At 37.0% G+C, this 26899-nt stretch overlaps 1 protein-coding gene across 3 annotated transcripts; it reads right to left on the reverse strand.

Annotated features, from left to right (window-relative positions):
* Nucleotides 1-406: 406 nt before the first annotated feature.
* KIF14 (kinesin family member 14) lies at nt 407-26255 on the reverse strand. Of its 3 annotated transcripts, XM_079314486.1 has the most exons (32): nt 26207-26255; nt 24742-24805; nt 23124-24305; nt 22510-22764; nt 21040-21127; nt 19508-19606; nt 18486-18538; nt 18126-18156; nt 17674-17781; nt 16423-16539; nt 15713-15831; nt 15251-15423; nt 14766-14913; nt 14601-14664; nt 14213-14397; nt 13395-13497; nt 13031-13191; nt 12109-12256; nt 11321-11473; nt 10608-10734; nt 9937-10030; nt 9266-9404; nt 8765-8868; nt 8255-8349; nt 7309-7530; nt 6996-7180; nt 6261-6419; nt 5597-5716; nt 4724-4798; nt 3932-4067; nt 3469-3810; nt 407-484 (listed from the first exon to the last, which is right to left on the reverse strand). In XM_079314486.1, the coding sequence occupies exons 3-32, from the start codon at nt 24215-24217 to the stop codon at nt 465-467; spliced, it is 4917 nt and encodes a 1638-aa protein (XP_079170612.1). In that variant the 5' UTR covers nt 24218-24305; nt 24742-24805; nt 26207-26255; the 3' UTR covers nt 407-464. The 3 variants fall into 3 exon arrangements, with proteins under 3 accessions (XP_079170612.1, XP_079170610.1, XP_079170611.1); XM_079314484.1 differs by lacking the exon at nt 407-484 and having other exon boundaries at nt 3194-3810; XM_079314485.1 differs by lacking the exons at nt 407-484; nt 24742-24805 and having other exon boundaries at nt 3194-3810.
* Nucleotides 26256-26899: the final 644 nt, after the last annotated feature.

Genomic DNA, 26899 nt, shown 5'->3' on the forward strand with positions numbered 1-26899 from the left:
TCTGGATAAGCGTGTGTGAAGAGTTCTATGGGTACCTGTGGCTGTGGATGAAGAAACAGTAGCTAGACAACAGTAGCCAAAAAGAGGCACCTGAGGGTCTGGCACATCAGAGTCCCATCAAAGCCAATCTGAGCCTCCACTTTAGAACTAGAAGCTCACAGTTGTTGCTCAGTTGTAGCCACAAGTCATTTTTATTTGTGGGTGCAAGTGAAGTGTGATGGAATAAGTGAAAGTACTGGGTGAACAGTTACCTGCTGGGAGTAAACATCTTAATTCCATTAATAATGAAAGGTGTTTTAATAAACATTGCTTGTGAGGCCAGTTCCTTGGCACTGATAATGTCTAAATACACTGGCCTGTAGTTATAAATATACCTTACCTTGTGGTGCATTACATCCAGAGGTGGCTGGGGCCTCAGTTAAGCATGTTGATGGGTTAATGCAGCACAGTGTGAGAGATCTGGCTCACTGCTGATGTATGGGCACTGTATGGATTGTGAGAATGAAGCACTTTGATGATGTATAACTGCAACAAGGGCACCAAGCTGAAGAAAACACTAGCAGACGTAAGTTTTGTCAACATCTTACTCTCAAATAGCACATTAACAATGGGAATAAGAGAGGGATTGATTAGACAGAGTTGGTTAGCACAGAGAAGAAGAAAAAGCAAACAAAAAAAGAGCAAAAACCCCCAAAACAACAAACCCCAACTGAGCAGAAGAAAGTTATCAGCCCATTTTCACTTATCCTGCAAAAGATAAATTTTGTTATTAAGATGGCCCTTCCAAAACCTCATAGACCTTAAGAGACTATCAAAAATGCATTAGTTTGCATGGTCACTTCCTGAATTTCCTAAATGCTAAAAACTCAAAGTAATTTTTAGCTTTAAGTTTGTGGAAAACTTGGTTTTCAGTTATAGAAAGGCAAAAGTATTTCATAGCAATACAAATCTCAATATGTTTTCTGAGCAATGCTTCTTGCTAAATACAAGAGCAAAAGCTAACATGACTAATCACATGAGCAGGTAGAACATCACTAACACCCAAATGTAATTTTGCAATGAACATTTAACGTAACACCATAATCTTGACTAGCAGATATTGAAAGGAATTGACTGTTCTGACATTGATAGGCATAGATTACTTAATAAGCACTCAATCAAGAGATGTGTGTGCTGTTAGTTGAGGGAACTGAATGCATCTTGGTAGAGAAAAGAAATTATAGGTAGGTAAAGAAATTTTTTAGTTTGTTTCTCTTGTAAGCTACAGAAAACACTTCTTACTAATACTTCATATTTTGACACTATAATATTTTGTGTAAGAAAGCAATACTCTCGGTGACAAAGGAAGGTCTCAAAATCAACAGAAGAAAATCAACAAGGAATTTACAAGTTGTAAAAAATCAGTGATCAGGTACATGATGTAGTTTTACTCTTTACATTTCCCATGCTCAGACATACAATACAGAAGAACCAGTTACATTTTTAAAACTTCAGCCAAATACAAAATAATACATTTACACAAGTAGAAATATATCAGGCTTCTTTCTCTTCATATTTAAAGCATAAAAATCTGAACAACTGAATAGACTTTCTTAACCCTTGAGTAAGCTTGCAAAGGCCTTTACAGTAAGAAAGCAAGTCAAGCATCACCTCACATAAGAAGAAAACTATCAGCTGCAAGACAAAGTGCTGAGGATTTTTGGTGGCAGGACTGCACTGCTAGATATTTTTTAGTAAAGTACTGCAGCATACTAGTCTTTAGGAAATACACACATGGGTTACTGGATCAGCTGGTTATTGGATTACCTTCCCTGATATCCTCTGCATCAGAAAGGCACAAAAATCACTGAATAACAGCATAAAATTATAACTAAAATGTTCAAAAGAAAATTGTGATTGATTCTACTGCAGTCTTTGCACATAGAAGAGTTCCAAGAGCCTGACATGTCTTCAAAGACTGAAATTCTCAAGATGTTGAACACCTTCCCTCAGAAGGAGACTGACTATCCACCTTGGAAGCTGAGCTAGTTTTAACTTAGGTGTGGTTAATTTTTTTCAACTTAGCTCATATAGGACAATGGCTTGGATTTGTGCTAAACACAACAATGATAAAATAGAGATTTTTTTTATTACTGTTTTTGAGCAGAAGTTACAAAAGCCAAGGCCTTTTCTGCTTCTATTACTGTCATGCTGATAAAGAGGCTGGAGGTGCTTAGAAAGTGGGGAGGACACAGCTGGGACATTCCAGACCATGTGACATCATGTTCAGTATACAGAGGGGAAAGAAGGAGGAATGGGGGAACATTTGGAGGGAAATTTGCATTCCCAAGTAACCATTATATGTGATGGTGCCCTGCTTTCCTGGGGAGAGATGAACACCTGTCTGGCCACAGGCAGTACTGAATTGATTTTTTGTTTTCCCTATTAAACTGCCTTTATCTCGGCCCCTGATTTTTCTCACTTTTACCCTTGCAATACTTTCCCCAACCCCACCAGGAGGCAGTGAGATGCAGCTGTGTGGGGCTGAGTTACCAGCTGGGGTTAAACCACAGCAGCCCAGTTTGGTATCCAATGCAGGGCTCAAAGGGGCCAAGATAACAACAGCCTTGACTGGAAAGTGTTAGATGGAATTTATAGCTGTTATTGCTGTTTGGCTTTGGGCAGACTCCTGTGCTTGCCCTGTGCTTGATGCCTTACAATACATCTGTGTAGTGCTCAATCCAGGTCTCCTAAAACCCATGCAAATTTATTTCCATCCTTCCTGTTAAATTCAGCCAGCAGACCAAAAGCAAGGTGTTACACAATAATAACAAGCACAAGAAAGTGGATTGGGAAGCTCTCCACAACCTGGGATAATTTGTATGTTATTTAGAAACAGATATGCTTCTATTCCAATATAAATAGTAGAGAAAATTATTTCAGCAATCAAAAGATAACTCACTAGCAACAAACCCAATAAACTTACTTTAGATCACTTTGAACAGCATCATTGATACTTTAAGCCCAAATTTGTCAATAAACCTAAAACCACTTTGAAAATCATCCATCAAATAAGTTTGTAAGGTACTTTTACTAGCCCTCATTGCTTTCCTCTACATAAATAAATACGAAGTTTTTGCTCAGTTTAAAACAAAGGCATAAAAAACACTTTCAAGTTGCAGTATATTACTAGACCATAGTGCAGCTGACTTGAAGTAAAAATTCAAAAAAATCAAATTATTTCTTATAAGCTTCAGTAGTAAAACTTATATTAAAAGAAAAATAATTATATTTTGAAGTTTGATAGCCTCTTAAGGAATGTATTTTTTTCTTTGGTGAAATATAGGGTACTTAAACATGGCATTTTACTTTCTCACCACTCACTCTCTAATAATAACAGCAATAAATTTTAGCTTTTCGTGATACGCTGCAATAAGAAAGTTTTCTTTAATTTCTTGATAATAACATTTTATACCCATTCTATCCTACCAGGTGAAAGCTCTGGAGTCTGTGTGCATTCTGGAATCCCATTCCATTTCCAAGAGAATTCAACCTGATCTATTTCAACCTGCCCTCCTTGAGTCTCAGTAGTTTCATTACGAATAATTTGAGATTGCAGTGATGGCTGTCCTTGTTCAAGTTCAAAATTCATAATAAGGGAATCAACAAGAGAGTCCAATTCATCCAGGTTCATAAAAGGCACATGCATTTTCTGGTTAGGGTTGTTTGCAGAAGACAAGGCAAATAAACTAAAATAGTTGTTAAAATATCCGGCAATGACAGAAATATTTTCTGCAGAGCTCCTGAGAGGGCTGGTGTTTCTGTACAACCCTATGAGAAACAGAAACAAGAAGAATCAAATGCAGCATTTTGCAGATACCAAAGAGCCCTCTCCCTTACTTTGCAAGTCTTCTGTAGACCCTATGTTACAGGTTGTAACTCAGCTAAATACCTTTTAACATGGAAGAGACAATTTGACAGACTTCAGTTAGGCACTGCTCCAATTCCAAATACTTCACAGCAATCTTAGTGCTCTTCTTTATTTCTCTATATAGAGAGTCTTCTGGCAACTGAGATTGTGTTTCTTTCTGTATTAATAAAGATCAATTTAAAGAGAATCTAATAAATCACAGTGTATTAACTACTAAACATGCCTATTATGGTTTCAGTCACATAGACCAAGCCAATGCTGAAATACAAAATCAAATCAATGCCATATCATAAAAGACAGCACTGAAAAGAAGTGCACATGGTTGACAGAGTTAGGAAAAGAAGAAAAAAGCAAATGACATGAAAATCCAGGAAATGCCTGGTTCTTAGATGATAAATCACTCATCCTGGCTTTTAATTCAAAATACCAGTAACTATGGCAGCTGTTATAAAACAATTACACTAACAAAGTTGATCTTTCAACTTCAAAAAAAAAAAAAAAAACAAACAAAAAACAGGTAGTTAGGCTGTTCGAGATGGGCACAAAAAGGAAGTACCTCCAGAATTTCTTTATCTTTAGTAAAATTAAAATACAAGAGCTTTGAGTGGAAGTGTAATAGCAAGGGAAGTTAGCATTCCAGTCACAGAAATGCTGCTGTGACAGAAAGTGTCATTATGCAACTGTAAATACACAGCATGTATGTATATGCATATATATATATATATACACACACATTCCTCTTATTAGATAAATGCATCCTCGAAATTTAAATACCAGACTTAAAGCATACATTTTGTGAAACATTTCTCTTACCTTTCTGCAGTAAGGCATATTATTTTCAAGGAATCTGGCTAATGCCACCACATTATCCTTTATTCGATTTTGAATCTACAAAGAAACTTCTAATTATTCAAGTCAAAGTACATTAAAAAAAACAAAACAGAGACATACTAAATAGATAAATATACAAAAGAAATAACATTTTCTGCAACTATATATGCCATTTTTCATAGAAAATATTAATTACATCTGCAAGGTTTGAAACCCCTTACTATGGGAGGATCAAATGAACGTCTTTAAATATTCACTAAAGAAATATTGTCCTGTAATTTTATATCACTTATTCTAAGTGGAAGGGGTAGCTCTGGTGTTTTCTTTCCATCTTCACGGTAGTTGCACCAGCAGTAAGCACGTACAGATGCTGCATTATGTGCAAAGCAGAGTGCTCTGTTCCTTTCACTGGAAACACAAAGCATTTGGGTGTTAACCAAAAGACACTGAAATAAAATAGTTTGGATAGTTTCACTAATATCTGTAGCATTAAGAATGACAACAGCAAAAACCTGAGCAGGAAGAAATTTTTGCTTTCCTTGAGAGGAACACTTTGTCACTCAGAAGATTTCAGTCTTTCCTAACTATTTTCTTGGAATTCAACCATGCTCTCTCTGTCAAAAGGGCTTACCCACTAAGAAAGAGGTGTGTTTCCAAGGGGTACCCTAATTTCTCTACTGGAATTTTCAAACAGTTGCAGAAATATTTTCAACTATGGTGCTTATTCCTTATACTTTATTCTCTACTTCATTTAACTCCCTACAGTATCAGCTTCATGATTTAAAATACAAGCACAAAAAATGATCAAATGTCTCCAAGGTATAGTAGCAGTTTTTAATCTTCATTTCATCTCACCTCATTTTGAGGACATTGTTTCACAAGTTCTTTCTGTGCTATTCTTGCTTTCTCCTGCACAGCATCAATGAGACACTCCAATCCTGAGCCTACTCCATCATAAATGGCAAGTACAAATTCCTTTAAAAACAAAGGTTTAAAATGCAATGGTTAAAGAAAACTGATGTGGTCTTGGATTAAAACAGATTTTCTACAGTAGATTAGAAATAATCTTGCTTTGACAGATGTATTCAGGCATATCTTCCTCAGACCACAGGAGCTCAGTTCAGATTTTTGTAACTTTAATGTGGTACCTGGACACAGATTACTAAAATATAAGTAGTGTAGAATTTCAGTGAAGCAGATAGACTTCCATCATCTCAGTGCAGGTACAGTCCTAAAAGCACCTTCTTTCTACACTTCCTACACTTCTTTCTCTTCATAGGTTTAACTTACACAGATTTAAAGGATGTGGTTTTTAAGGAAAAAAAGAAAGCCAAGGGCATTAATACATCCATTTTCACCCTAAGTTTCAAGTATTAGATAAACTCTACATCAACTGAATTAAGTATATTAAGTTGGTATATGGAACAATTTGCTCCTGAGTACAGTTACTGATAGTAAGTGCAACCTCAACACTAGAATTATTATTCAGTATCAGTATTTTTAAGAAACATTTCTTAACCTGTAGACTTGAGGCAGGAATGTTGTTCTCTTCAGGAAATGAAATATCAGTTGTTGTGACCACTGCCATGTGTCCTACATATTTCATTGTTTGTTTTACTGTTTGGTTTACTTTGTTCCATGCTTCTGCTACCATCGAGGATATATCTGAAGAACACCCCTGGGAAACAAAGGCACATCTTTCACTGATGCCAGAAAGCACCTCTGGTCAAAGAATATACAATTTCTATAAAGAGTTCCTAGCACACAATATTCAGGCATTTTCAGCTTCACATCTTCCTACTTTCAATGGCTTATCTATCACAGCTAAAATATCATGCCTTGCAACCACAGAGCAACAATAGCATTATATTACAAAGTTTTAAAAGGAAAAAAAATTCACAAGTAGTGTGCACAGAAATAACATTAACTGGCCACTGGTTTATGAGTTGATAAACAGCAGCACTTAATAGTCTTAACTATCATTTGCTCTTATTGAGAGTTTAATTTTACAAGTAAGAACCAATGCTTCTGTCAGGGCCTGGGCACAGGAAGGTCTGCATTAATCTCCACTAGCACATGGAACTACTAGCTTAGCCAGAAAAAAAATGCAGCCTTGGCTATTTATCTTCCTTAGGTGCATTGGTTTGTCATTACACACGCTGGACCTATAAGTACTTTTAGCAAGTCTGTAATAAATACAACATTAATGCAGACAAGTCTTCTACACACAGATGAATTCTTTAATATAGTTTACCTGCAACAGCAACTGTAAATAACCTCCCAAGTTCTTTATTTCCTGTTTCATTTCTTCATCAACTTTTCTAGATCCAGGACACTTTTGGATACTATTAAGCCAGAGTTTACTTATAACCACAATCTGGTCAAAAGCAGAGACAATTCTGATGCTGTAGGACTGAGCAGCACGATCAAGAGAGAAAACTACAAGAGAAAGAGATCCATCTCCTTTGCAAATGAACATTAATTCTTGTGACAGACAAACATGAATGCTTGTGCATCTAAAGACAAGTCATTAGAAATGTATAAACCACTATATAAATGTAACTTACAGTTTTCCTGACACTCTTCATCTTGCTGTTCATAGGCTTTTGAAATGGCAGACACTCCAGAAAGAATTATAAACAAATTAGTTAGGAGACTATCTGCTATGCTTTTTCCTCCTTCATGATTCTGTTCCAGCAAATCTAAAGCTGAATTTATTGATTCCTTGCAAATTCCAGGAAGAAACAATTCAGAAGTGCTTGAGCATATGCTGGGCTTGTTCAGTGAATCTGTACAAGGCAAAAGCAAAACACACATGCATGAAATCCTTCATAGGAGTGAGCAGTCAGTGTGTATTTTTAATGACTTTCATATAGACATTCACCTACTCAAGGCAGTCATTCAGAAAAAATGTGCAAAATGTTCTAAATAGTTCATAAGTTCTGTTAGAACAAAGAAATTCCAAAGTGAAATTCTTTAACATGAATACATTTGTTTCAACAATCAAATTACATAGAAATAAAAATAAAACCCAACCAATCTAAAATAAGTGAAGGCATTCAACGATTTGGAAGACTAAAGCATGCTATATTTCAGGGAAAAAAAAAAAAGGTTGTAAAACCAGGCCAAAAGCTTGGGGACACCTCAGTAATTGGATGAATAGCAACAACTCAAGCAAATGAAGTCTTCATATTACTGCATCAGGATTCAGCCTCTGTCTCCAGTTAACCCACATAGTTAAGCAGAGTAATGTTTTAGATAATTTTCTTAAATTAGGACCATAAATGCTGGTGAGGAAATTTTTGTCCTCAGAAAGGATAATCAGAAATACAGAAACCTCTACGGTTAACAGCTTGATATTATAAATTTGAAGGTATCACAATCAGGACATTTTTAAATTTGCTTTCCAACCCACTGTTTTTAAGTAACTATCAGAAGCACCTACGTTTTATGCATGTAGTGGGTTCAAATTTTCAGTATGAAATGAAAGGTGTTCTGCCATTTAGCAAGTACCTGATATATAAGAAGTCTGTTTGTTCTGAATAGATTGCAATTTTATCTCAGACAAACATCCAGAAATTCTCTTGTTCTTCATGAAGCTTCTACTTCTAAGAAAGAATGATAAAAGAACATGAAAAACCTTGAAAAGAAAAGCATTTCTCCTCATCAAGCATTTCCATGATTAGCTACAGCTTGCACAAATGTGTCAGTCAGTTATATATAGTGTTATAGTGCTAAAACTTCAAATACAAGGTCCCAGACCATATACAATTTACTCCTTAAAAACAATGCCTTGATAGTACAGAAAAAAAACTACACACTTCACACTGCACTGATGCTTTGGAAAGGTCTACACACAACTTTTGTTTTTGTCCATGGGGGAAATCCAAGAGAATAAGTCAATACAAGAGAAAACTCACCAGATGGCACAGTGTATGAGAGTGGAACAAAAGAATATTTAAATAACTACCTATTTTTTCACTTTGTTCTAAACTTAGAAGAGTAGATATGAATTCCTTTTACCTTCTTCTTGAAAGCAAGGAAATGGAATTATCTGAAAGGTCAGGTTCCCACTCATCAGCAGGATCATAAAACACATCAACAACAGCTTTATTTCTATCATTACTCTGAAAAAACAAGAAATGCAGGGGAGGAGGAGAGTTAAACAGAAAAAAATATAAAATAGTCAACATATGGATAAAGAGAACATAACAATGAAAATTCAAGTATCCTTTAGAAATTCAAGTTCTTTTAGAATATTGAAAACCAAAAGGATCACAAAGCAGTCCTTGTTTTACTGCTTCTTACTCTCTACACAAAATGACCTGAATAAAGTCATTTGTTTCTATTGAATTCTTTTTGTTTGATTGTCAAATGCATCTGCATGTTTTTACTGAAAAGTAGTCGTGCGTCTTGCTGTTTAAAATATACAACTCAAAAAGGCATCAAGATTTTCCTCCTGCATGCATTATCTTTGATAAAATATTACTGATTACTAGTGGTTCCTCTTCAGTTGTTACTAACCTCATAGAGTTCTTTCATTGCTGCTAGTTTACATTCAAATTTCTCTAGGCTCCAGAAGGTTGTTATTCCCAGTTTGATATTACGAACCTGCACCTGAATAGAAGACACTGATCCTGTTTTATCATCAATTTTGTCATGCCTAAGAATTGGAGGAATTAAAGAAAAGGGGACAAAAATGAAGACAAAAAACTCCACATTAATATTGCAAAAATAAACAAGATACTTGTAGGTAGGATTATACAGAGACTAAAAAGGTGATGCAAACACAAAAATTTCTTCAGACATCATGCATCTCACAGTTACTGTGCTTTAGGACCACTTAATACATGAAGCAAAGTAGGACAGAGATTGGCATCAGAAGACTTACCTCCGAAGCACACTAAATTCAAAATTAATTGTCTATAGCTATAGTTACTACCTTTAAAGTTTTGATCTAAAATTCAAATAATTAGAAATTCACATTTCAAAATAACAAGGCTCAGCTACACACTTAACTAACAATCGCTCAGAAAATAAATTTATCATGTTCATGTTTATCAATTGCACAAGACTGTTAAAAGAAACACCAACAGCACATTGGGGGTGGATTTGGGATATGCAAATACATACATAAGTATTACATATATATCCATTACATATACACATTATAATTAAGTAACTCAGATACTGACCTGCAGAAAACAGTGTTTTTCCCTAATGCATTGCTAATGGTGTTTGCCTCTTTAATCATCACAGAGAGCTTCAGAGACTTCCAGTTCAGTGGAACTAATAGAGAATATAAAACACAGTGATTTTGTGAACCAAACGATGTGATGCAACAACTTTAGGGTTAAAAAAATCAAGGGTAGAAAAGAAACTACAACACAAAAGCAAAAAAGTAATTTAGCCAAAAATAGTTCCAAGAATTCCCAACACATTGGGAAAACATTACTCTTCCAGGCAAGACAACTCTTTTAAATGGTTGGGTAAAGGGTGCTTCAGAAACAGAGGCATAGGACCAGACACTATATTATTAATTCAAGATAGGAAAATGAAAAAAATGAATTCTGTTGCTCCAGTTTCCCCAATGAGTTAATGCCTGACCAGTGGAGACAGGGAAGGACTTCTAAGTAACTGGAATAAATAAAGACTACAGGTATGTCCTGAGTGTGATTAAATAGAGCTTTTAATACAGTCCAACACATACAGCTGAGGAGTAGGAAGGATTGCAACAACCAGAAGGCTCTTCTTGTTCAGGATCACTAGAGAAGTATTAGTGGAGCAGAACAGTTCCTGTATACTCATCACCCATGCCCACTGAGAAAAGGAAAAGCCAGCATTGCAACATTATGCATATACATACTCATCACTGGTTTATTCCCACTTCCATGATTCTTCTGAAGGGTGTGTATTTCCTCAGCAATCTTCTGCTTCTCAGCTTCCAGAGCTTCCACTATCTTTGCATGATGAATAGTATGCTCTTCTAGAGCCTAGAAAATGGCAAGTGGTAAAAGAAAAAATTCTAAAACTCTTAATGCTGTTTGTTGAAGCTAATTTTTTTCCTGCCATTTTAAAGACTCACTGAATTAATTTTATACCAGACATCTGCTATACCAATATAAAATAATTAATTTTCAAACTGACAGTTCTCTGGGTTACATATTGTAATGCTCAAAGAAAAAGAACTGGAATTAAAAAGGAACAGTTTTTTAAAAAGTTGTATTTATTGCAGCAGTCAGATATATATATATATATGTGAACACTAGCCAAGACTCAGTCATTACTTACATTAATGTCTGGAGTAATAACTTTGCCAAAGGCAAAGGCTCCAAGTGCAGGAGCAAAACCATCCACATCATTTAAGAATTAAGGTCAGCATTAGTTAATCCCCAACATTAATACATTACCATACTCAGGTTGCAAATAAAACATCAGTTCTTCTGCACATAATCACATAGAAGTACTTGAAATAATTTCCTTTACAAGAATTGATTAAAAAAAAAAAAAAATTAAAAAAAAAGTTCCCCCAACCAAACCAGAGTTCACTGCCTTAAAAGGTTTTTTTTTTTCCATTACCTGCTTGGTAGCTAAGGTCTCCATTTCTAAACGCTTTTTACTAAAGTTGAGTTCTAGCTCAAGGCTTTTCTTTGCCTTCTCCAGCTCCTGTATTTTAGTTGTGGCTTTTTGGTTATTCAGTTCTTGGATTTGTTTCTTACGAGATTCTTCTCTCTAATATCAAAAAGGAAAAGTGAGAGGAGAAATACTCCTTCTACAGCATTTCTGAGTCATCCTTCAGGCAGATATTCAATGCATTTAAAACTTGCAGCCTCTGTGACCTACACAGCTCAATGTCAGCAATGGTTATATCCCAGTTCACAAGCATCACTTCAGATCTTCTATAGAATATGTAAGATATGAGATACATCATTACTGGTTTACCATTCTATGCCAATTTATGCATGTTGCAACCTTACAGAAAAAAAAAAAAAAATACAAAGTAGCATGCAAGTTCAGAAAGAAAAAAAACAAAACCCTGTATTAATCAATCCAGTATGGTGATTTAAAAGCCTCATGCAATAAGGTAGATTCTGTAGGTAGTTTTCTTTGCTTACAAGTTACAACTCCTGGAATAATTCTGAAGAGGATAACTACTTTACAACTTCTGTTACTAATGCTGACTGTTTGTTTTTTTTTTAAATGAGGCATTGCATTCTCTAACATGCTGCTATAATATGCAAGGAAAAAAGAAAACCAAAACCACACAAACCAAATCCAACTGAGAACCTAACAAACAGATACCACATACTACAGTTTCTGGCTTACTTGATTAATATATTTCATGCAATGATGCAATGGCAACTTACCACCTCTGCTTCCAGGGATTTTATTTTGCTCTCATATGCTTCTTTTTGTGCAGTCAGTTCTTGTTGAACCATCTCTTTTGCTATTTGGACACTTTGCATCATTTCTTCCTTGGCTTTGAGTCGTGCCTCTTCAATTTCTGTTTCAAGCCTACAAGTATCAGACATTTAGATTGCTGCTGTTTGTCTCTTATAAAATTCACACAGATGATAATCTTTTTTACTGTCATGAGTGTTTAAGGCTTTTTTTTTTTTTAACAAAATGCCTTACATACTTGGCATACTTTAGATTACACGAACAAAATGTAGACACTTCCAATGTAAATATGGAAGACATTCTAGAATTTCAAAGTTTCTATTTTTACTTTATTATATCTTTTTCACAAATTTAAAGATTGCAATAGAAACTCACTAAGCCACATTAAGATGCAAAATTAAATTTTAAATCAATGAGTCTTGTGGTTTAATAACATCCCATAATGAAGTAAGTATGAATAACATTTCATTGCCTCAAATTCTCTGCCCTCACAGAAGACTAAGGTTATTACTTTGGGTTCTTCTCATTTTCCTAAAGCATTTATTTTTCAGGCTTTAAATCTCTTTAAAACATCAAAAGTTATTTTCAAACTCATCATATGCTTGGAGAGAAACATAACTAAATAGATACACTACTCTGAGGTTCCCTGGAGCTCACTGTTTCTCCAATAGTGCTCTACATCGTTGGTACCTGAATTAGCTTGTCACAAATGAGCCTTAGAGATGTACATCATTTCAGCCAAGTCTGTGACTGCCATTATAAATGGAGCTGCTATTTTCCAACTTTGCCAATTGTGAAATAATTAATAATCTTCTGTTATTTCTAAAACTAATTGCATGGTTGAATTAACAGCTGAACTTATTTTCAGAACAGAGAATCAATACTTACTGTGCACGCTGTGCAATAAGCAGCTCATTCTTTGCAAATTCAAAATCTTTTGGACCATCATGCAAACACGAAGTCCCACAAGAAGGTATTTTAACTTTCTGAACCTCTGCTGGATGATTAAACCTGAAATAATGGTCTCCCCCAAGAATCACTCGATCACCCTATAGGGGGAAAAAAATTCTGCTGAAACTTTCAGATTTATAAGTGCTTAAAACATGCAGATGAAGCTAGAAATCAAAGAGGACGAGGCAAATATTTACGGTTACAGAGCATTCTCAGAAAACCTGCTGTCTGAAACTGAGATAGTAACAAAGCAAAGAAACCTACACATGCACAAATTACTATTACCAGATTAATTACTTACATGATGCAGAATTGTTGGGTCTGAAATGCATTTCCCATTTACATATGTCTTGGCATCTCTCAGTGGAATAATACTTACTTGGCCAACAGTATTTTTAATAACACTGAAAACAAGAAACATTTGCAGTATTACTAACTCATGATAATTGCATGTGATGTTTCTTAATAGACTAAAATGAAGGCTTTAGATGTTATTGTTTTCCTAGATGTGTATTGTCTTCATACTATTTAGGTACAACACACATAATTAACGAATGATAACCTATATTTTGGTAGACAACCTATATTTACATCTAGGAATCCACTGCTAGAAAATTACTGCAATACCCTGCCATCTGAGAATTTTTTTGATAATGTGCCTTTCATGTTTTTAGTAACAGATTAGGTAAGTTTCTTACAGCATTTTTGGGGGGATAAGTTGCATTGAATGCACTTTATGCAATATTTCTGCAGTATAGCCAAGCTTCTATCTATTTTCAATAAATTACAAACTGTCAAGACGTTTCACTTTTCCACTGAATTTAATGTAACATTTATATATCACACAGCTTCATTTCATCAGGTCTTATTCATGCAGAAATGCTGCAGAAGAAAACTCTGCTACATGAATGAAATGAACAAAGAAACTAAACTACTTCGGTTAACAGATTTCTAGGAGGAGCAGAAGGTAGTTGCCTTAATCATTGAGCAGTAGAAAAAAATATTCCTACATAGTATTTTCTTGGCTAGAAAACTATATTTTTACTGCCAGAAGGAAGAGTGACTCCAACAGAAAGGGAAGGTCGAGAAGAAATTTAAAATATAGAGAACACTACAAACCAATGGTCATCAGCAATCAGCACTCCAGAAAGCTGGATATCATGTTTTGAATTTTGTGTACATCTTCCAACTGTAGTTTCTCCTTCTTTGATCATATATAACAGCACCTCAGAAAGCTGAGGATCTTCATTGAGATTGACAAGGTTTGGTAAACGATTGTCCATTTTGAATGCAATTCCAGCTTTCTAGATTAAAAAAAAGAGCTCTGTGTTAAAAACTAATTTACTTTATGCATTCAAATATCTACATTAAATTTCTCTAAAAAGTAGCAGCAATCTGTTAAAAGATGAGTATTAAGGAAACCAGATCTTACAGCTACTCTCATACTTCTGCAAGGTTTAATGAGGTTATATTTTTCTGTACTATGTCCTATAGAAAAAATATGTACCTGCAATTCTTTTATATCTTCCAATTTCCTTTTTTCCGCTTGTTCAAGTTTTTCTTTCCAGGCTCTTAATGTATAGAGAAAATAACATAAAATATTAGGAGAAAAATTACATCATATAAATTTTACCATTTCCATTTTAAATGAAGGCATTAATGAGTGCCTGACCTTTGCATTTCTGCCATGTTCCGCTCCTGCTGGTGCAATTCTACCCTCAGAGATGTAATTTCCTGCAAGTAACGCCTGTATTTTTCACGATCAGTGTTCAGAGCACTTTTCTGAGCTGCCTTCAGTTTTTCAATTTCAGCTTTTAATTCTACATTAGACAAAACAGATATACAGTACATGTAAAAATGAAGGCAAAACACACTTCAGTGCAATAGTACAAAATTAATCCTGTTATTTATTTTAAAACAAAACACCTCTCTCTATTTCTGGTTCTAAAGTGTAGCCTAAGATATCACCTGCATTTTGGAAAGCAAAAAGGCTCACAGAAATCAATAATATTAAAAGGAAGACATCCCAAGTGCTATTAATCTAGTTGACAAGAGGTCAGTCAACGCAACAGAATATTAGTAGCAACAACTCTGATAATAATAAGCTAAGCACACATGCAAATGACAACCCTGAAAGACTGCAGATGTCAGTCTCACCTCTGATTAGTTTGACATTTACATCTTCATTCACTTTAGCAATGTTGATAATTGAACAAGCCTGTTTGGCATAGCGAAGGGTGCTGAGCGTCTCCTCGGTGCTGCTGGCAGCTGGACTCACTGTGGCAATCATGGTTGTTTGGGAATTGCCACCAAGACTTTCCTTTAACAGCCTGCATTGGACAGCAGAATACCAGTCAACCCCTAGCCCTCACAGAAAAACTCAAAACTTCCCAGCTGAAACAGATAAAATACAAAATACCCAAGGTCTTGCTACCTATTTGAGAGGGACTGGTAGTTACTTAAAACACAAATTAAGCTCCTGTTGGGTCTTTATCTGATATAAAAGGCTAATTTCTTCCCTACACAGGTCATTTGAGAGAGAGGGAAAGAAAGAATGGGAAGAGGTACCTCATGAATAGATGAAAAAAAACTAGAGTCTCAGAAATATAATGTACATACCAAGTAAGGACGGATTCCCGGTATGGAATAAAAGTTTTCTTTCCATTTTGAGATTGTTTAGACAGTGCAGAAATAACTCTTCCAAGGGTCAACAGTGATTTATTGATACTCACACCTTCCTACACAAAGCAAAAATAAAAATATTTATAATACAGTTGCTGCTTCTTGGGTAATGTTATCAACTGTACTGTTGATTTATTAAGTTTGTTCAATGTATGCTACAGCTGTACCACATTAAATGTCACCAGTTATTAAAAATATAAGATGCAAGAGCATCTTCATTTGGAAGGAACAAAGACCCTGCCTTTAAAAAAAGTAGCATTCAGAACCATCAAACTTACAAAGGCTGCTTGAAATAAAGTCTCTTATACAAAATATCTGTTTAATCAGATGCCCCAAGAAGGGGCAACCCTTAACTCCATGTGATATTTGATTCATGATTTCCAAAGCCACACAGTTTCCCCTCACTCCTCCTGCAGGATCACTAGAGCTACATAACATGGGGAGAGGTGTTCGAAGCAAGATCTGCCCCATTGCACAGTCCAAACAGCTTCCTCAGGCCACTCATCCTCACTGGCAAAATGCGATGTAATACTGATAAGCACACATCCTTTTATAGTTCCTGCCCAAAAAGTCCTGTTAGGTGAACATGCTTTGGAGTTTAGGAGTGTTCTTGAGAGTCAAGCCACAGATTTCCACTCTTGCTTTACCTTCAGCCTTTCTCCAGTGGTCTGAGCCTTTGTACAGCACTCACTGCCAGCTAGATCAATTAGATTTATGTGACTGGTGAGCCTACGATCGCACTTTTCTTCATTCACAAACTCTACCTAGAAAGAAAGGGAGATGCTGGCATTCAAACCAAAATAGAAAGCCTGAGGATAAGCAGAAATCAGACAAGCTGTTCACATTAAACACATAAAAACTTCATGCTGCCATTTAATTTTTGATAGTATACTCTCATGTACATCCCTTGAAGGAAACTAAGTTCAGACTTATAATCATAGTATCAGTTGATCATGGCTGAATAACTGCCCAAGCATAAACTGCAAACCCAACAGAGGACCAAACTAGGGGTTTGGGTCTGAAGGTTGATGACTGCAGTCAATCCAATAAACATGCAACTGACATGTTTATTATTAAACATGTTACTGACACAGACCAATGAAGACCAGTTAAGGAGTCAGTGGAAAAGTTCAAGACCAGCTGTGAAGGAGAAAAACCAGTAACCTAGTGGTGAGAATAGCAAGGGGAAGAAGGAAGGAGAAAATCCAGGAAATGGACAATAATTTAAACCAATCAAGAACAAAAAAAAAAAACCCCAACAAGTCATTTGTCAATGGAAAAAACTGACAGTCTGCAGACTTCTGAGGAGCTCTACCTATTCCATTTCTGTCTTCAGGCTCATGTCACTAAGTCAGGTTTTGTCTTTTAAACATCTGTAAATCAGATGAGGAGTTGTAGTCCCTATATTCTGGAGACACTTGGGGAAGAGGCATCCTGAAGCAAGAAAACATTTATTCAGTGAAGTGTGTTGAAGCTGAGCAGAAATTGCATCTTCTACCACTTTGTTGTCCCATTTTGTTGCCTGCAGGAAGCCAGCACAGCCACACAGCCTAACCTTCCTAGAAGCTAAGATGTGTTAGCAGCAGTGTGAAATGCAATCTGGCCTCAACTGGGACTCCTGTTACACCTCAAAACTCACACTGAGAAGCTTGGAACTACTCCTAGATCTATCAGCCTAGATATATTTATACTGCTGCTATAAATATACTTAGCACAAAGACATTAGAATCTACTCAAAGCATGAAAAATAAAACAAGCTTTGCAGTGTAGAAAGCCAAGTTAAAATGCCCTGTGCTTCACTCAAAAATCTTCAAGTATATTCTCACAACTTCCTAGGCCACACACAAAAGAACTTTTTACTACTAGATTTGAACAGATATGAAAAAATCCTGCAATACCTTGGTTTGTGTCATGACAAGGGTGAAGACAGAATGAGATCTGGAGCTCTTGTCGTTCATTACTGTAGCAGCTGTTGCTCTCTGCTTATTTCCTAGTTCAAGCCAACTCTGTAAAAGACAAAAGTCAGGACATGAAACCAAACCCTACTTTGGATGGTTAACTGAAGACTTAAATGTTTGCAAACACAGTTATTACCACAAATCATGACTATAAGAGAGGAATAAAAAGTTAAACTTCAGAACAGTGACACTTGACTGTAAAAATCTACTCAGTTCCATCATACAGGACTAGTCTTCATCGCTCTTTTACAAAATCAGCTGAAATATCATAGACTGCTGGACAGTCTGTTAAACATTTGCTTCCCATCCATAGAATTTATTTTTCAGCAGTAAGCAGAAAAGGAGTGGGCAGAAATACTTGGACTCCCTTCTAGTAACCAAAAAACTCTTACCTGAATATCCAAGTAAGAACGGACAACATTCCTACAGTGCAGGGAAAAAACAAAAGTTTGGGTTCAGACAGTTTTCTTTCTATAGAATATACATGCTGCCTCAGTTCTGAAACCTTTTCCCAGTTACAAACAGAATACAAATACATATGAAAGCTGCAGTTTTCTTGATATTCCACACTCTCAGATTTCACTAAGGCAATGAAGAAAATATATCAAACTTGTCATGGGTATGCATTTTTCTAAAACTGCCTAATACAGGGATCTTGCTTAATTTACTGGGGGGTACACAAGCTTTCATAGAGCCTCAAGATACCCTCTTTACATTATACATCTATTAAAACAAGTACAGTGAAGACTTACACTGTCAGGCCTTCCACATATGGTCCTAACACTGGATGTTCTCTCACACGAAGCTGATAAGAATAATTTCAGAATAAAAATTATTAGAAGCACAGTAGTTAGATCTAGTACTCAGGAATACTAAAAAAAAAAAAAAAAGAGAGATTCTACAACATAGATCTAGTATGTTTCTAAGTAGCTTACCCCAAAATCACTGGAAAACTCAGAGTGAAAGCACTCCTGCTTTAGACAAGACAGTAGAGTCTTAATTTCTTTACAAGAAGTCCACCTAAGTCCCAAGCTTAAGTTAAAAGATTTATTTCAACAGCAAGTTGGATGTTGCATATTATCTTTTGCATACCATCTGTTGCATGTATCAAACTAATATTCAATTTACAGGGTAGTGTTCAATGTCAAAACACAGGAATTACTTTTTTGATAAATCAGACATAATAAACTCCTTCCTTACATACGCTACTTAAGACAAATTTCTTTAATTTACAGTTTTACATATTGTAATACACAACCACTAAACACTAGCTAAACTTGTTTAACTAGTGATCCTCAACTAGTTGATCAGGCCAATCTTGTTTCTTTCCCCCCTCCTCTAGCTCCTTAAGAGACAACCAGGCAACAAAATAAAGAAAACTCCATGTAAATCACAAGACTATAACTCAAGTTATCGTGCACAGAAGATTTTTATTGTAAGCTGGAGATCCAGATACATTGCAGGAGACTTTTTAAAAATGCTGATAAGATCATCTTCATTTTGCAGATAAGGGGAGACTTTTAACTATTTTGATTGATTCTACTGAATAATTTTGTTTCTATGTCAGCATTGCTTAGCATTTCTCCAGTGACAAGCATTTGCTTTAAGTCATGTGGTGATATTTCGATCTTTTTATTTTTATTTCAATCTCATTGTTCACAACTAATGTACTTAGATAAAAAACAATGATCACTTGTCATTTATACGTTTTTGATTCAGAATAAATGCCACTTCTTACAGGTAATGGAGATACTTGACTCTGTGAGCAACTTACTTGTTGTTTCTTCTGTCCATTTTCAGCTTTAAAGACAAGCAAATCATGAATTTTCTCATTGTATACTTCAAAGAAGCTCATTTCAAGATGATACAAAACCTAATAAAATTAATAATAGTTATTTACATAGTCCACAAAACATATTCATCATCCTTTGTTTCAAAAGGTTACTTAGACTACCAGATCCTCATTTTTTAATGCTATAAGCATTTGTGCTGAAAGGACTTTCCAAGAGAAATTATATTACAAAACAGTTTGGGTTGAAAGGGACCCTTAAAAGCTGTCTAATGTAACACCTCTGCTAACACCAAAAATACAATTCATTGGAATTCCATCCATAGACATTCCCAGATGGAAGCTCTAAAGCATTAAAAAAAAAGTACATACATCCACTTCAGAAGTTTCAGCGTTGGGTTTTTAGTACACGAAAATATAATTTTGTTTACACCTGCACTCATCTCCTTCCCTTAGGGGCTGTGCTTCTACAGCACAGTATTTGTCACAGGGAAGGCATGGATTGATGTTGTCAACATCCTGACATGGAACAGAATGATCTAATGGAAAGGTAAACCTTGATTCTGCTTATGGCAATTAAAAAAACAAAACCACCACAACAACACATTCATGAAAACATCTTTTTCCTCTGAAGGAGTATGAGTATTTTTTCTATTTGCAAAAAGAATGGAATTTTCTTTAAGAGACAAGGAAGATTGCAGCAAAGCCCTTAAACACTAGAATCAAAAAGACAAGACTCAAGACGATTCACTGTAACAGAATTCACTTACAATGCATAAAGCAAAGGAATAAAAAAAAGTTCCAAATTTTTTAGAAGTTATACTCTTTTGCCAAACTCAGCAAAAATTAACTTTCTTAAATTCTTCAGTGTCTATCAAATCTGTTGGATGATTGGAATATTAGATGTTGACAGGTATTAGGATTCAAAGTCTAGAATTCAAATATAAAGAAGTAAAGAAAGGTAAAATAGTAAAAAATGGAAAAAGTTTGCCTGAGTAAGATTAACTGAATGTTAAGGTCTACTGAAACACACGTTAGTCATTACAGACACAAACACAGGTTAAAAAATACAAAGAAAGTGAGGGTAGTTATTTTTTGTTTCAGCTAGAATACTGAGCTGGAATACTAGAATTGGAGTACTATTATGGTATATTTTGCTTTGATATGTGATGTTTAACAATAAATTCATATTTTTGAGCTGTCTTTTACTGCCTCCGCTGAAAGTAGAGAGCCCACAGCGATTTTGTTTTACCTTTCCTTACATAAATCTTAAAATGTAAGATGTGTAATATAGAGGAAAGAATCCTAGTTTAGTGATGCAACAAAAATATCATGCCCATATTTCTTTCTCACATTACTGCCATTAAGGAAGCAAAACAATGTTGAACCCCATGAATCAGAGCTATGAATACAAATGAGATTTGATCCAACAAGAGAATATGAATTAATAAAGGCATCAGCATTAAGTATCACTTTCCTCACATTCCAATATAAGGTTAATGGCATAAGCATATCACCTGTTCCTTGTCCATTTGAGCTATTTGATTGAAAAGATCTTCACAAAGTCTTGGAATTATTCCTCGGTCTTCATCAAATCCCATCATCCTGCCATCACAAAAATCCTGATGCTTTAATTCTGTAATTCTCCATAGACAGTTTTCATCTTAACTGTACAGCTCTACAGTTGCCATGCCACACGCTTCTAAGTTATACAACAATAAGCAACAGAAATTAACCTGATCTAAATTGGTGCTTGTCTAAGTGTGGAGTTGGACAAGGTGATATCCAGAGCTATTTTCTATTTCATCCATTGACAAATAGGTTGAAAACACAAGTAAAACAAAGACTACAGCAGCTGAAGAGTCTAAACCTATAGATGTTCAATATCTTAACATGCTTGCATTTTATATCCTCTGCACACTTCCAGTGCAACCTAAGCTTGTCTCCAGCTCTGGAACAGTTTTTTCCTGTTGAGTTTTGCCACAGCAGCACACCAGTGCACTGGACTGATCCACCTGCAGTCTAGAGACAGACAGGGGTGCACAGCAGAAATGTGTTGTGTAAACTTGACCAGAGGACCCTGCTACTAATTACAGTCTTGTTCAAAACAAAGGGGTTTTGTTATTGTTTAAAAGAAAGCAAAAGAAAAAATCCAAACAAAAACCCAACAAACCTACAAACAGGATAACGGTTGCAATGCTGAGTTTATCTTTCTTTTAAGCCAAGGTAAAAACAACAGTGTAAGTAACAACTGAGTTCATCCATGTAAAATGGAAGCTCACCCACTTAAAAGGAAAACTTACTTCTGTGTAAGTTCTATATTTATTGTAAATTGAACAAACATTCCTGATCCACAACTACCTTTATTAAAAGTCTATAGCACCTGGTAGGAATTATAAAACTCTAATTTTAATAGATGCATGTTTGGAAACCAAACTGCTCACTAGGCATCCTATTTAAAAATACAAATAAGGTATACACAATTGGCTGTAAACCCTAAAAATGTTACTTATCTGGGATTATTTTGTACAAAGATTTGATTTTGAAAAAGCAGTGCCACAAACATCTTTATTTAATTTAAAGTTCTGAAGCATAAGGACCATAATTATAATGATTTCTAAAATGTCTTCTCCAGAAAACATGCTATAGTTTACAATGCCACTTCACACACAAAATAACAAACAGTGGTGGAAAACAGCACCAGGAGAGTCTGACAAGCTCTCTGCATTCATAAAGGTTTTCCTTCACTAAAATCTCTGTCAAGTTTTGATTTTGTCCATTAAAAGCAGAAAAAACTCAGGATCACATATATAAAAATATTCCACAGTTAACATTTGCTTAATTGCTATAAAGACTGGTTTAATTATTTTTAAAACCCACATTAACCTTTTTACATAATTCAATCACTCTGAAATCTATTCCATTGAATCTTTTTCATTACTTAACACTGCACAACAGAACTTTAGCAATCATTACCAACAACTTACGTGTACGATTTTCCAGAGCCAGTCTGCCCGTAAGCAAAAAGACAAGCGTTGTATCCTTCAAAAGCTCTTTCGAGGAGTGGCAATGCCAAAGTTTTATAAATCATTGCTTGGCTTGCAAAGTTAGGATGATCCTTGTCAAAAGACCAGAAGGAGAAGTCATAACTGAAGTTATAGACTTGGTTTGTGGATGGATTTCGTACAATTGTCTCTGAACCATTCATGCAGATCACAGGGAATGAGCTTTCAGTTTTCTCTCTGAATGGAAAAGGAGGGAAAAGAAAAAAAAAAAATGAGCTCCATGTTTTAAGTTAGTAATTCACTGCCTAATGGAAAATTAAGAAATCAGTGATCATTGCTAAAAATACCTGTTTGAGGAACAAACAAAGTATTAAGTTTCAAGACACTTTTGTTACCAAATATGTAAAAAACAGACTCAGACCCAAACACCAATAAAGTCAATTCAGTTTCTTAATAAACCTAGCTTGATGTTGCATGAAGTATCAGCTAATTTCCAAGTATGTGTTATATCCTTATTGGATCAATGATGAAATAACAAGCAAAAAGTGGGAATCAACACACACTGTTAGCACCAGAAATAAGTCCAGGATACAAACCTGTTACTGAAGGGCCGCACCCGCACAGCTACAATCACTTTGCTGTTTTTCACTTTGAAAACATCTTCCACAGTACTGCTACTCTCAGCTAAAGTTTCTGTGGTCACTTTTGTTTCTGAACTTGTACCCACAGGAAGAGAGCTGGAGACAGCAGGGAGTTTCTTGGCTGAAATTTGCAGATGAGGTGTTTGTTCATTTGAGGCTGGTTTGAAAGATGGTTGATTTTGAGAAGTGCTGTTCTTTGGTGTAAGTGTAAATCTTTCTGTTAAAACTTTTGCTGGTGTCCTTGGTCTTTCCAAGCTGCTCTGTTTTATCATCAAGTGCTGTACCCTTTGCTTTCCAGCTAGCTTATTTATATTGCCTTTTTCATTCAGTTGTTCTTCTGACAGGTTATCAGTACATTTTGAGGTAAGGGACCATTCTGATTTAGGAACTTCATTTCGAAACTTTGTGTCAGCAGTGCTTGTCTTATCTTTTAAACATGTGTTGATAGCATTTTCACCATCACCACCAACCAAACCAAAGGTATCTTTGCTGTTCAGGCTATGCTCCAACTTGGTACTTGACTGACTCTCAGTTAACTTCAAGTTTGGTTTAACACCATCTGTACCCTTAGTATTGTGTGGAAGTGTAATCTTGTCCTTTCCTCGTGCATCAAAGTTATCATTTCCTTTTCTAGGCACAATATTCTGATTAAGTGTATTCCCCTCTGTGGAGGCAATCCTCACACGTCTCCGCAGAGTAAGTCTTTTCTCTGTTTCTAGTTCTTCTGTATTCTGTGTTGTGTCACTACCAGACACTGAGTTTTTACTTGCTCCAGTTCTCCTCTGGAGTGTTAATCTGCCTTCCAATTTAAAAGAAGTTGACACATCGTTCACTTTTTCACAAGCTGAAATCACATAGGTCCTATTTAATTTCTCAGCCTTATTCTGAGGGCATGAAGGCAGCCCATCCTTTTCTCCCAAAACCTGTGACCTCAGCTGCTGCCCAGATGCTTTGCTGCTGGCCAGGGTATTGTGTGAGGAAGCCTTCTGGAAAGTGGCTGTGCATCGTGTCCCAGCAGGGCTCCTGGCAGGAACTGTGTAAATAGGCATCTTGTCTTCCAGCTAATTAAAATCCAAATGTTGACAAGTACAGCACCTTTCCTAAAGGATTATTTCTGGTTGCTGCTTCATGAGGAATCTGGGGAGAAAAAACAAAAAGTTGTTCATGATGCTTATGTGCAGTGTGAGTTATGTTTTGCTGCATAGGGAACTCCTCATATGTACTGCAGTACATGTTCCCAAATATTAAGAACAATTAGTATCCTGTTTCACCTCAGTATTTTCAAAAAATAATTCTTTTATATTTGAATGACTACTTCCAACAGCAGGCTGTTTGACTTGATTTATTGACTTCTACGATTTGTTTCAGAAAGTAAACCAAGCATCACAAAGAAGCACCAGTTGGTAAAAAAAATTAACTATTTAGCAACAAAGATGACCATGGATATTTCTTCCAAATGATCTTCCATGATTTCCAAACTAAAGAAATTCCAGATCATGTCTCCATTCACTCACATTATTTACACTCTTTGTGTTTCAAAGCTAATGGACTCCAACAGAACGACAAAATTAACCTTGAATAGGAAGTCTGTAAATATGGAACAAAGATTATTTTTTTCCAGAATTTTGATGTGGAATCTATAACCCAGTATCAGAACAGGACAGTTAATAAAGAGAACTATTAATAGTACCTTTGGATGTTATTTTAGTTCACTCTGGTACATAGCCACATACCAAAACAAAAGATACCTAGCCTAGGGGACAAAAAGCACATGTCCTGTCCTTTCTACATCTAAATATTTCAAAAGCTCTATATATGTAATCTGTATAGGAAAGCATGTTTTTCCTGGTGCATCTGCATCATAGTTATTGGGTTGTAAGGGGTTTGATATCAATAGCCACTGTAGACTTGCCAGCTGCAACTAATTCATGGTTACAAGTCAGCAAGAAGACACCTGCAAAAGCTGCCATATCATTAACAGCAGTACATGGTCAGATGGAAAAAAAGGAAAACAAGATGAAAACAAGTGATGTAGAAGAAATCATTTAGCCACTGCTCCAACAGTGCTACACTTTCAAGTAATAGCTTTCAGAGTATTCTCAGACATTATGCAATTACATTCACTTACACATCATGACTGCAGTTTTCATAGCTCTCAACTTGTGAGGAAAATACCAAAATTTCAGAAGTGTATTTATTGCTCAATCCAGTTTGAGACAGGAAACTTTACTACATTACTAATAAAAGAAACTTCGTGATTTCCTCTAGCAGTCAGTAAATAGAGAAACACGGATGTAAGCTATGACTGGTGTATTTTCTGAAAAGTCCATCCTTTCCATGCAGCTTTAACATAAGTTTTGTAAGTTCTCCCATTCTCTTGCCACAGCTATGCCTTATGAGTAATCACAAAGTCTTTCTGGAGAAAAGTGAAACTCCCCATTAAAAGCTCCTTTGTTCTAAAATAAGGAATGAGGTTCAGTTCGAGAGAACTAAAGTCAGAATGAGACATACACTCATTCCTCGTTTTTAAGGAATTACAACCGCTAACTAGATAGGAAACACAAGCTCTCCAAGCTGAAGCAACCGGCAGCACTGTCATCCCTCAGCAAAGCTCCCCTCCCGCCGCGGCCGAGCCCCGGCAGACCCCGCATGGCCAAGGGCCTGCCCTCAGGGAGGGGGCGAGGAGGCGGCAGCAGCCCCAGAGCAGCAGCAGCCCCAGAGCAGCAGCAGCCCCAGAGCAGCAGCAGCCCCAGAGCAGCAGCAGCCCCAGAGCAGCAGCAGCAGCCCCAGAGCAGCAGCAGCAGCCCCAGAGCAGCAGCAGCAGCCCCAGAGCAGCAGCAGCAGCCCCAGAGCAGCAGCAGCAGCCCCAGAGCAGCAGCAGCAGCCCCAGAGCAGCAGCAGCAGCCCCAGAGCAGCAGCAGCAGCCCCAGAGCAGCAGCAGCCCCAGAGCAGCAGCAGCCCCAGAGCAGCAGCAGCCCCAGCCCCGCCGCCCCACAGGCCCCGCAGAGCGCGGAGGCTCCGTGCGGGCCGGGCCTCACCTGAGCGCGCCCCTCCTCAACCGCCGCCCCACCGCGCTGCGCTCCGCGCGGCCGCGGCGCCGCCCCCGCCCCGTTTGAACGCGCCGGGCGCGCCCGATTGGCTCCGCCAGGCCCCGCCCAGGCCCGGCCCCGCCCAGGCCCGGCGCCGCGGCAGTGCCCGCGCCGCCAGGGGGCGCCGCGGCGGGCCGGCCGTGAGGGCTGAGGCGGTGACGGAGGCGGCCATGGCGCCCCGGGAGCGCGGCGGTCCCACCGCCATCCCACGCAGTGCATCCTTTCCGAGGGCAGCCTCGGGCTGGTACTGCTGTCATACCGCGCTCCCTGTGCAGACAAAGCACGAGCCACAAGGGGAGGGCTAAAGGGCTGGGAAAGGAAATGAAAAGACACACGATGGCTGTGACTCCTGGGCAATGTTGGCGCTCCAAGCAGCACCAGGGGAACAAACAAAAACAGGGTGCTGGAACCAACGGATACATACACCCACGAAAGACCCGCCCATAATAAAAACGTATTATAAAAAACCATCTAAACTCAGTAACAGTGGGTTTAACAGCTTGCTACAAGATAACTGAACCGGGGGCTGATACAATTTTACCTTCACACAACTTATACTTACATTTAGTTCCCGGGGATAGGTGGTTGTCGAACTGTTGTTTGTTACAGCAAGGGTGCATGCCCATGCTTCTAAACACACCG

This window comes from Erithacus rubecula (genome assembly GCF_903797595.1).
Source record: "Erithacus rubecula genome assembly, chromosome: 10".
NCBI lineage: Eukaryota > Metazoa > Chordata > Aves > Passeriformes > Muscicapidae > Erithacus > Erithacus rubecula.

Bases quoted from the DNA above. Each gene is read 5' to 3' on its own strand.
- KIF14 (XM_079314486.1), bottom strand. From the start codon at position 24,217: ATGCCTATTTACACAGTTCCTGCCAGGAGCCCTGCTGGGACACGATGC. The intron at 14,665-14,765 runs GTCAGGCACTCA...CTATACATTAAG, and splicing joins AACATGGCAGAAATGCAAAG to AGCCTGGAAAGAAAAACTTG. The intron at 3,811-3,931 runs GTATTTAGCTGA...TGTTTCTCATAG, and splicing joins TGTCTCTTCCATGTTAAAAG to GGTTGTACAGAAACACCAGC.